The following is a 12,044-nucleotide window of genomic DNA, read 5'->3' as shown; positions in this document are numbered from 1 at the left end:
CACATGATTCGGATTTTTTTTTTTTTCCTTTTACCACATTGCCTCAAACCTTGTGTTCCTTTTTGTTGACTTACATAAACATTTTATACGAGAGCTTCATACCAGACATCCCGCACATTGTGATAAAACCTTTAAAATTGTAGAATAAAAATTTTGTGAGCCAGTGTCATTTTTGTGTAATAATTATTATTGATTCCGACCTTGGATGAATACACGAGTAAGATCTTTGTAGTAATGAACGGTAGCAGTGGAACATTTCACCATATCATGATAGTAATGGCTCACATCTGTTGAGAGATGAGAACAGCGACTTGGAAGTGCTCCGATTCTGTGATTTAGTCTTCTAACTTCCTGTCTACACTGAATGCGGCCATTCAAAACATGTGCTAACACAACATTTGTTCAACCAAAAACACAGAGCCCACAGTGGAGAGTCATTTGGCGGATATGGATGCATATCAGAGAGTTCATGACCAAACCAAACCTCCACAGTTGTTTTAGGGAAAGCTTGTTTTCAAACCACCTCATACATCTACATGAGGTTCAGCAAATCTTGTGTAACAAGATCAAAATGACATATATTACTAGAGCTGCAATGATTAGTCAGCAACTGTTTTATAATCTGATAGTTTCAGTCATTTTTTAAGCAAAAAATGACAATTATGTGCTGGTTTCAGCTCCTCAAATGTGATGATTTAATGCTTTTTCTGTCATACATGACAGTAAAGTGAGTATGAATGAGTTTTTGACTGACATTTAAAGACATAATCTTTGACTGTGGGGAATTATAACGGACATTTTCACTGTTTTCTGACATTTTATAGACAAAATGATTAGTCGATTATTTGTGAAAGTAATCTGCAGATTAATCAATAATGAAAAAATCTAATTCATCTAATTAATTACATAGTTTGGGTGAAACTTTTCATTCATGTTTATTAATCAGCTTCTAGACCAACAAAGCAAAAAAATCAGCAAAATGACAAATGCAAGTAATATTTGTAACCTTAAAGCGTTTATCATCATACTGATCATTTAAGCATCATTAGAAACATCAAGCTACACCCCTACCCCTCATAGATGTTGGAGGTGCATTCCCATTTATGTGAAATTTATAGTGGATTGTGTGAATCAATCAGGACTGAGACGTTTGTCTTTTTGTGACAGCGAGCAGAAGTGAAGAGACAAAATGGAAATGAAATGAACAATGAAACGATGCATAAGGCTGCATGAGGTCAATATTGTTGCTTCCCTTCTTGTTCCATTCCATTTGGACAACGTCAAGTTAGTGCTCTGATTTATTATGTATTCATCAGACATTACAGCCAACATTAACAAAACCTCTTGTTCTAGAGAGAGATATCTGATCCGGTATCTGTTAGTATTCAATTTTACAAGTGTTTTTTTGTTTTTTTTTGTCTTTGTTCCTTTTTTTCATCATTTCTGTTCTGCTGTAATTAGCATCTAGGATCCTCGTCGTTAAACGCTTGTCATTTGGTTTCTGGTGCCCAACCGAGTGGGTGTTCAACCTGCCAGCAGGGAAACATACACAATATACTTCACATCTAAAGCTTTTGAGTTAGATTTTGTTGTTAGACCACATCAACCCTGGTAACTACTTGTACTTTTTCTGTTTTTCCATTTGCTTTGGTTAAATGCTGTCATGCTGTATTGTTTTCACGCAGATGTTTCATCTCTTCAAAGAGAAGCTTGCGAGAACCCATAGACAAGATGGATGTTAAAACAGTGTTTTCCAGAGAGATTTGGCAGCAAAATTACTCTCGTCTTTTCTTCAAAGATCCTTATCTCAGCGCCTTTGCTCAGATAACAGTTAGAGTTCTAGTTTCAACACTCTTAGCAGTCTCTCCACTCTCTGTCCATGGCTGGAGTGTAGTCATACTGTCCCTTACAGCTTTACAGGTGTAAAGACTGAAGACATGGTTTGCTTTGTGAATCTACTGTCAAACACAACAGCTGTACACTTTTTGCACTACCTCTTGTGGTCAAAATTACAATTACAAAAAAACCCATGATGGTGTGGTGAGAATTAAAATTGCCACGGTGGGAAAACTGATCCAACTTGTATGATGTTTAATTAGTTTCAAAACCTGTGCACATAAAAAACAGGCGTGTGCATGTGATACGAGCACACAGAACAGAATACGTGAGTGGGAAAGCATCCTCGTGAGAGAGAATTTCTGCTCTGCGTGCAGAAATTGACCCTCCCTACGCTCTTGCAACTGCTTAACACTCATTCGCTCATCAAGTTGAATTTTGAGACTTTGGAATAGACAGTCCTCTCCTTGGATTGGTCACTTTGCATACTGACCATGACCTTTGATAGACTGTTTGGTTTGATCACTGACAAAGTCAAAGACAGGCAGTTTCCTGAGAGAACAAAGGAAAACATAAATAATGATATTTAGCAGCTGATTCTCCGTTTTTTAACACTTATACTTATGAAATAGTGTAAGATATTGTAGCAAAAGCCTTAAACCCACTTTCAGATTTGTGAAACCTTTACTTTGCATATGAAAACAGAAAAAAAGGACAATTTCACTGATACAGACCACATTAGACCAGGTCCAGAAAAAAAACACTATACCTAGACCTGTCAAATCTGGGCTAGATTACCAAGGAGACTGTCTATTCCATACCCGCCTCCAAAGTGTCAAAAGTCAATTTGACGAGGGACCACTTGTGGATACTGTTCTTTGTGCTCGTATCACATGGACACGGCTGGTTTTTATGTATGCAGGTTTTGAAACTAATTAAACACCATAAACTTGTGTCTGAATCTTCAGGTAAGGTAGCTGAATAAACATAAAAAAAACTAATTTCTCTATACCTCTGCTCAAAAAGAAAGCTCATATTTCCTCCTTTTTGTGGCTTCGCTGCTCTCTGATTGCTCTGTCTGACAGAATAAAAGATTGTCTTTGCAATAGACTAAGCTGTTTCAGATGTGATGGCTCATACTGCAGTCAGGATGGATGTTGACACAGAAAGAAAATGAAGAATGGGGATAGGTTCCTATTAAACTCAGAGTTAAAATCCCTTGTGCTTGCAGTGCAGCCAGATAGCAGAGCAGTTCAGCTAGCGTAAGTGTAAAAGCCCTGATTATATCTAAGATGACAGTGAGCAGAGTCGGCATGTTGGGGAGCGTAAAATCATTTTCATAACAATATGTTTTCAGTGTCTCACAGATGAGGACACCATCAAGGCAAAACATGTCACTTTTTCAACCAGTTACAGCAGCTACGGCTCATTATTATTTAACCAGTGTGCAGAAACTGGAAAGTAATTGTAGTGGTTCAGTTTTGGAATAGTTTTAGATGAAGAGGAGAAGTAAATATTTTAAAAAGAAGGGAGAAAGGAGAGAAATTTTTAAAACAAAGTTGGATCCCTTGAGCTCATGTTGCAACCGTGGTGTCAAAAGAGAAATAAAGGTGGCTGGCCTTGACTATCACCACTGGCAGGAGACACTGTAAAACATGTCACTAGTTTTTACTCTGTGACCTTGGAGAGTTTAGCTTTGGTTTATGAATGTGAACAGATCTTGCTGAATGCTGGAAACAAGTGGTGAAGCTATAATCTGTAATGTTATCGGACTTATTGGACTTAAGGAGAGCTGTAGTAAGGACGCTGTGACGGTAATGTGGGGACAAAAAGTTTATGAGATAATGTTTGTTTTTTTGGCAAATAGGGATTTCCCAGAAGTGGTCTGGCGTATACAACATTTTTAGCTGAGAAGCATTTAGAGCTGCAACTAACGATTATTTTCATTACCAATTAATCTGACAATTATTCTGTTTTTCGGTCTGTGAAATGTTAAAAAAGCTTTTGAAAAATGCCATTCACCATTTTTTAGAGTACACAGTGATGACGGTAATTTGATTGCTTTTGTTAGATTCATTTTCTATCGATTGACTAATGGACTATATTCCATTATACTGCCATGGAAACCAAGCTGTGAGTGGGAGAAATGAATACACAGCTGATATAAAAGTAGTGTAATTATTCAGCTAATATGCAGAAGGTCAACAGTGAAGTTCGATTTTATCCATTCTTGTATTTGGTGCACACCTAACCAAAGCTCTCCTCTCCAATTCTCCGTATTTATTGTATTAATATTGTAGTTAATTGCATCCTTGGGAATAAAAGTAGTGCTGTTGTACACAGAAGTCAAAGTGTGCAATTAAAATCCTGTTCATTATCATTATCGTCAGTTATACTTCCTCTGTATTCTGACGGTTGTGCTGCTGTGCGAAGGATATTTTTTTTCCCTGTTTCATTATTGAATATGAATTCATAGCTTTGTGGTCCCGGATCTGTTGACTATTCATGATGTAGATACAGATTTTCCCCCCAGAGCGCTGTATTTGGACTTGAATCATATCCCTGAGGGCATGTTGGATACAGTGTCACCTGCAGCTGTCTGTCCCCCCCCCACCCCCCTGTCAGTGAATTAGTACGTTCCTCTTGTTTGGATGTTCCCTTTGTCTTTAACTGTGTGATTTTTTGGCAGGTACCACTCGGCAGCCCAGAGAGGGGGAAGTTCCTGGAGTGGACTACAATTTCATCAGTGTGGGGGAGTTCCGTGAACTGGAAGAAAGTGGACTGCTGCTGGAGAGCGGCACCTACGATGGTATGTTTCAAACACAACACAAACTACAACTCTACAACACTGTAGAGGGGCACATAAGGAAAAATAATGATTGGTTCAAAAACTAGTTGAAGTGTGTACTTAGGGTTGGATTTTGAACGTGTGCTTTTTGACCAAAATAAAGTATGTATAATCAGAAGTCTTGTTTATTTTGATTTGATAAGAATATAATATTTTCTGACCCAAATTATAACTTTCCCAATTTTAGTCTTTTACAGTATTTGGCAAGCAAAAAATAGTTATATACACATAACCTCTCGTAAAACCACACCTTCAGTTTTTGTGAGGTTTAAACTAACATAATATGGTGTTAATTAGGGAACTTAAGTGGTGCTGGTTGGCAAATTCTGTTATGTTTGGACGGAGCCTTGCTAGTTGTTGTTCCAGTCTCCAGGAAATAGCTGTCATGTAACACTAAGACATATGAGGGTGAAACTTCTCATCCAACTCTTTGGTAAGGAAGCAAATAAGCATGTTTCCCAAAATGAACTATTCCTGTAAGACAACATTCAGAAATGATGGATGCAGAGATGTTTTGCACATTCCTTTCTATGGTTTTGAAAAAGAATCGTTTTGGTTTTGGTACAGAAACTCAGGTACAGTACAGTATTGGCACCGTTTTCTGAAATTTTCAAATGATGCCCGGTCCTAATTGCACCACTTTTCAAGTTTCAGTTGTTGTAATTTTCTTGTTTTTTTAACTTCATTTCAGACATAAAGTACTTTAGAATAAAGTCAACTCAGGAAGACTATAAGAGGAAAACTACTGCCTATAGAAAAAAGAGTGAACAGAGGAACACAGTAAATTATCACTACAGTACATTGTCCCAGTCCACCTTGGGGACACAGCTGCAGCTGAGGATGAATCCCCCCCATGATGCTCAGGTTATTAGTTCTCTTGCAAATGTGCAGAGCTGTGCACCCTTAAGGTCATCAGGTGAAGTCAACACATTGCCCATGTCATCAACCTGTCACCATAAATATGAGAAGAACTGGAATTAATATATCCCCAGGTGATTTTGTTGCCATCCTGGTCCTGTTTGAAATGTGCTGGCTATGTAAGAGCTCTTTCGTCCGCCCTCTGTCCCTCTGTCCCAGATCCAGCCTTGAGAGACTGGCCCTTCAACCCTGAGCCTATGAACCAGTCAACAGGATGAATAATGAATCTGCTATGCCCATCCCTAAGTAATGTAACACAACCATACAGCAGGTATATTGAAGGCACAGATCCAGAAGCCCCCAGAAAGTTAATTATTAATGCCTGGACTTTTGACCTCTGAGTCCCCACAGATAAACTTTTAGATAAACTTCTCACAAACAAACACAGCTCTACAGACAGACAGGCAGATACGCTCCAATGCAGGGAAAGAGAGATAAAGAGATATTTATCACAATCATGAATTTTCTCCCCATGGTGAGTTAGTCATTGACTACAGCTCTGTTACTGGTCGTTAACAGCTTGTATACTAGAGATTGTGAAATAAGGGCCCATTCACATAAACACTCTGCTTACGAGAAACACTTTTAAACCTGTATTAAGTTGTACTAATGCACTTTAATGGACGGATGCAACTCCTTACTGTAGCATTCAAGTGAGGTGAGGGAGCGCCGTGATGTGGCTGGTGGTGCAAAAATGTGAAAATAGTTGAACTTTTAAGGAGACCTCACCTGGGTCACCTCTTTAAATCAATTTACACTCTCCCCTCTGGTCAGAGATACAGGTTCAGGTGCAACAGAATAACATTTTGATTGAATTCTATGTCCAATAAACACACTTTAATTCAAATATATCATAAACTGGCTCTTGGTGCCCCAAGCAGCCTGGCACTTTTATTCCCTATTCTTAGTTGTTGCAGTTTTTTATAAGTATTTTATTTTATGTTTTATTATGAGTATCAGATTCTCAAATCTATTTTATAGTGTTTTATTGTTTCTTTGCTGCTTTCCTCTTGTGGGACAAAAAATTTGAATTGAACTTTCATTGCACTCATTGCTTCACATTACAGGCCTTAATGCTCAATTCTGATTTTTTTAGTCAGATCTGATCTTTTTGTGTTGATGGTTCATATTCATGTTTGTAAGTGACACGTATCCGGCTCTGTTGTGAGCACCACTGAGGTCCTAAACTTCCACATATGTGCAGATTTAACTGAAATGTGAGCCGCATGCACACAAGAATAACAACAATAATGTAATTTGTGCGACAATCAGACCATAAAGATGGGGTCCCGTTTCACCAAATTTGCAACATGCAAGCTGTGACTTGCAACAAGAGATAATTTCCTCTCATGTTAATTTTGACATGTTTTAACTAATCAAAAGAAACACCATACTCATGACCCATGCATGAGCATGTGAGAGGACTGAAGGACTCAAATTTATCTGCAGTTTGCAAGTGAAAGAGGGCATTGGTGTGTAAGCAGTGCTTTGTAAAACAAGCCCCAGGATGACATGGCTGTGCTAGTATTTGCTTACAATAAGTTCCTTCCAGTTTGGCTTGAATAGAAGCTTCTCCATAAATTTCCAACAAATTTGAAACTTCCTCGGTTCTCCATCGACCCCCATTGCTGTTATTGCTCTCCTCCATGTTTATTTTTACCAGGCCGTGAGGTGCCGACACTGAATGAAGACGACAGGCAATATGCACATGCGCAGAGAAGTGAGATGTTTAAAAAACATGAATTCCGATCTGACTGTTGTGAGAGCGGTCGCATAACCAGCGATCGGTAATGAATCAAATCTAGGACCACATATGCAAGTGGCCCAGATCTAATTTATTTGTTCACACTTCCGTGACAAAATCAGATCCAAGTCACATGGAGGCGAAAAAGAATTGGATTTGGGCCATTTCAGCATATCTCTCTCCCTCTCTCTCTCTCTCTCTCTCTCTCTCTCTCTCTCTCTCCCTCATGTGATATGCTTAGCTTCTTCAGTGCACGTAACGTTTCTGTCTGAACGAGGCCTTACTGTATCTGTGGCTGATTGAATGGAAACATCGACCTGGACAGCCGGTCTCACCGCTGTGACTAATCCTCCAGACCTGTGAACAACAGGGGCTTGATGTGGCCACGGTTAATCTGTAACCAAGAACGACACTCACTCCCACAGGCAGCTCCGCAAGAGCCAATATCTGAGACAATGAACATTTCATAGATTGGTTGTCATATCGCTCAACAATAATAGAAAGTTATTTCAGAAGACCGATATTATGAGAATGATTAACCAAGCATAAAAGAGGAAAATTGTGTGTGTTTATGAGATCACTCCTCAGCATTAATCCATTCCATTTTCAAATTCCAGCAGTCTTGCTCTCTGCATTCAAAGCAGGTCTTAGCAGCAAAGTTGTCTCAACTGTTGGTGAAATAGATGGGGAAGTTTAAACTGCACAAAAACAAATACCAATTTTTGTTTTACAAAATGATGAAAGTGTCAGGATATGAGTAATACTTGTTACCTTGGCTGTGCTGGATTAGATTTGTGTGTATGTGAATCAGAGCTTATCCAATTTTCTACCATGACAGAAAAGCCAGTAGTATGAATCATTCATGATGGAGACAAGTAGCTCAAATGGACAAGCAATATTCAAGGAAAACAGGTGACTCTGCTGAAAGTCGAAGTCAGTAACAGTAGGACTAGCACAATATTGACAAAAGATTTCAGGTGAAAATGCAGCGTTGTGTTCGCTTCCATATCCATTTGAATCTCATTATATCACACACCTTGCTTTTTCTATTTGTTTGATGCAATGTGGGTATGGATCAGATTCAGCAGACTTTTTACTGTGATGGTTGTATTAGTCAAGCCCCATTAGACTGCATACCTGTACTGCCTCATTGATGTTTGTATATGACAAAACTGGCATGGGACACATTACCTTGATTACAAGTCGGAGGTTTAAGCTCTTTAGCTCTTTCTTCATTACAATAGTCCAGTACAACACCCGCATTACTGCTGATGCTGCACCGATCCGCCTGTCGACCTCACACTCCATCTCACTCTCACTTGTGAACAAGACCCTGAGATACTTGAACTCCTTCGCCTGTGGCAGCGACTCACTCCCAACCCAGAGGGAGTAGTCCACTTTTCTCCGGCAGTGCACATCCCCCGGGATGCAGGAGAAATTCCTCCGAAGGCGGGAGTTGAAGACCTCACAGACAGGGGCTTTTGCTACTTGTTTGGGTCTCCTAGGTCTGTCCAGCAGCCTCCCTTGCCACCTGATCCAACTCAACATCAGGTGGTGATCATTTGACAGCTCTGCTCCTCTCTTTACAAGTAGAAAGTTGATCAGCAGTCTTTGACCTTAGGTGTTCTGGTACGCTTATGAATAACCTTATGCCCAAACATGGTGTTAGTTATGGCCAATCAATGGCTAGCACAGAAGTCCAATAACAATGTACCACTTGGGTTCAGATCACGTAGGCTGCTCCTCCCAATCAACCCCTCCAGTTTTCTCCATCATTGCCTACATGAGCATTGAAGTCCCCCAGCAGAACTATGGACTTGCTGGGCCTTGCCTCCTCCAGGGCCCTCCCAGAGACTCCAAGGAGGCCAGATACTCCAAACTTCTATTTATTGCATATGCACATACAACTTCCCCACCAGGGAGTAACGTTCCACGTCCATAGAACCAGTTTACGATGCCTGGGATCAGCACGTCCAGGTCAGGTTTAAGGTGGTCAGTGCAAAAGGATGCAGTGTAAATATAAAGTATAGCATGGGACATGATGGGAAGACAGCAGAAGAGATAAGGAAAGGAGAAGTAAAGGACATGATTTATAGACAAGAAAGAGATGTGATACTTTCATTGCAGTACTGCCAGGGGACAGTTTGACAGGGTAAGAAGATGATGAAATCCCCTTTGTAAAAAATAAAAAATTCAGTCCCCCTGACAATCATGGACTTCACTGGAAAAGAAATGACCATTTACTAACCCCTTGTTTTGCTGGACTGCGTTGCCTACAACCATTTTATAATAGGGTCTTTTTGGTATTATAGGCTTTGTGAAGTTCTGAGGCAAAGCTGCATAGCTGTGGATTAGATAGAAACAGGGCAGCGGGCCAGAAGTCACAGAGGAGGGAGGGTGCAAAGGTGCTGCACTAGCAACAGTTGCCCACTCCTAGGAACTGACAAAACAGAGCCTGGAAGATTAAGAAGTACCTCGGCTCTAAGGACTGCTGATAACAGTTGTTGGATTAGTGTTGTTATTGCACATAAGAGCACGAAAAACTAAGAGAAAAAAAGCTGAAACAGAAAGTGGAAGAACATAAGATAAACAGGGAGGGATCAGGAGCAGCTCTATAAGGAAAACGATGATGGAAGTAAAGATAGGAAGGGTTTGTAATTCATATTGGGTGTCACTACACAGACTGAGGAGGTGAACATAAACTAGAGGGGAAGTTTATTTATGAGGGGCAGGTCATCTAACAGTGGATTGTGAAGCTGTCCACACACAGAAGCACTGGGAGCAGAGGAATGCAAGGTTGACAAGGTTGGCTTGTGAAGTGTGGGCATCCATGCCAAGCAGCACCCGAGCTCTGTGCCAAGGCCGAAGCACAAGATGGGCTTCACCCGCCCAGGGCACTGGCAGTCGCTGATGAGGCCTGGGTAGACTTGGCACTGCCCAAGAGAGTGGAAGCCCATCCTCAATGATTAATGAGGGTCTGTGACTGTGGCTGGCAGGTTCAAAGAAGCAGGGGGATAAACGCAGAGTGAGGTAGGGATTGGGAGAGCTTCTGGGAGGGACATGGTGAAGGCTGAGCCGGAGTAAAAACCCTTGAGAGGTTTTCCCAAACTTCCACAACATAAGGGATGTCTCTAATTTCCATTTGTGTTTGAAAACATTGCCACAAAACCATTTGCTAGCATTTCATGTTGCTAAATGACCATGACTGACTGCATGCATCTTTGCTCTCTTGAAAGCTTCTCTGGAAGATATAGTGAGATATAAAGAAGTTATGTCTAACAGTAGATATAACACTGGTCACAGTTGCACTCACATTTTATTTCGATTCTCACGAGTTGGAGATGAGATATGCTGGCAGCTGCTGACTAAAACAGATGGCGTAACATCTATACACACACACACACACACACACACACACACACACAGAGTGTATATACGCATTCTTTCTCACCCATAAACACACATGGCCTTAGTAGTGCATATTTCAGCTCCTTCTAACGGTAAGCAAGTTTTTTTAAAAAAGGTTCCCTCTGACACAAAACTGCTTCTTACTGGCAGCAAACACAACAGTGTATGTGTAACATGAGTGAATGACTGTGTAATTCACTGACTGTGCCAAGCAAGTGTTGGCCCAGGCTGTTAAAATGAAAATGGCTTTGCTTTATACTGTCCACCCACCACTCTCAAAGAGCTGCAAAAAGAGCTTTAATGTAATAACACTATGTTGAAATTGTTTGAATCACCAGCCCTTGGTGCAAATCTTTTCTGCTGCTTTCACCTATAATATAATGGATACTTGTCACTTTGCCATGGAGTGACAAAAGGGGAAGTAAGATTGAAATTATATAAGCTATTGATGACCAAAGATGTTGAATTTTATAGTGTGATGGGTTGTGATACTGTATCCACTGTCCCTTTCTGTATTAAAGACAAACTTTGCCTCTAATAGGTTTAACATAGCAACCAAATGGAGATGTACTGTTGATAAACCTCATCAAGAGTTTATATCCTCTTTATATACTTGTTTGTTGTATACTACTTGGTTAAAATGGTCATGTAGCTGAAACGTTTGTTAGTGAGCAAACTACAGTATGGATCAGAAATTTGATCCATCATTAGGGAACAGTTTGTGGGATGAATTATTCCTTTTATTTCTCTATTTCCTGCACATTGTTACATGTAAAATAGAACAGCACAGCATGTTGATTTGTCAATTCAGTGCCTGTATCAGCAGGTGTCTATTTTTGTCACACACACAGTCATGGGGAGCTGTTAGAGTGGTGTCTCTCAAGCGTTTCCCCCCCCCCATTTTTCCCAAGAGTGAACAGCTCATTAATCTTAGACTGTAATTAAGGTGAATGATTTGAAGTGGTCCCTCTGACATCATCAGGGTTGCCAAAGGGTGACCAGACATCCTATTCAAATCAGGACTGATTTTCCACTATTTGTCCTGGCATCCCAATAGGGAAGGTCTTTGTCCTGATAATGAGATATTGGAAATTTAATGAGGCAGAGATATATATCAGAACCATAGACAGGTTAGATCAGTGTTTTCCCCTCTCTCTGGTGCTCTCATGAAGAGATGATTGCATCAATTGTGAGGGAAAGTGAAGCAGCAGCATCCATATTACTAGATGAGTAATTATGATGGCTATTAGGCAGCTATAGCTATAGTGAATTTGGACTGTCAGCTGTGAA

The 12,044-nt window shown here is 40.2% G+C and overlaps 1 protein-coding gene across 1 annotated transcript in view; it reads left to right on the top strand.

Moving 5' to 3' along the window:
* The window catches only part of magi3a (membrane associated guanylate kinase, WW and PDZ domain containing 3a), a 121,183-nt gene that overhangs the window by 78,969 nt on the left and 30,170 nt on the right, over positions 1 to 12,044 (top strand). Inside the window, exon 3 of the mRNA XM_044350744.1 lies at positions 4,526 to 4,645. Coding sequence (XP_044206679.1) covers positions 4,526 to 4,645 — 120 coding nt within the window. The remainder of the gene's footprint in view (positions 1 to 4,525; positions 4,646 to 12,044) is intronic.

Source organism: Thunnus albacares, chromosome 5, assembly GCF_914725855.1.
Source record: "Thunnus albacares chromosome 5, fThuAlb1.1, whole genome shotgun sequence".
In the NCBI taxonomy this organism is placed as follows: Eukaryota; Metazoa; Chordata; class Actinopteri; order Scombriformes; family Scombridae; genus Thunnus; species Thunnus albacares.
The sequence above is the reverse complement of the archived record's forward strand: the minus strand, read 5'-3'. Positions and strand labels throughout refer to the sequence as shown.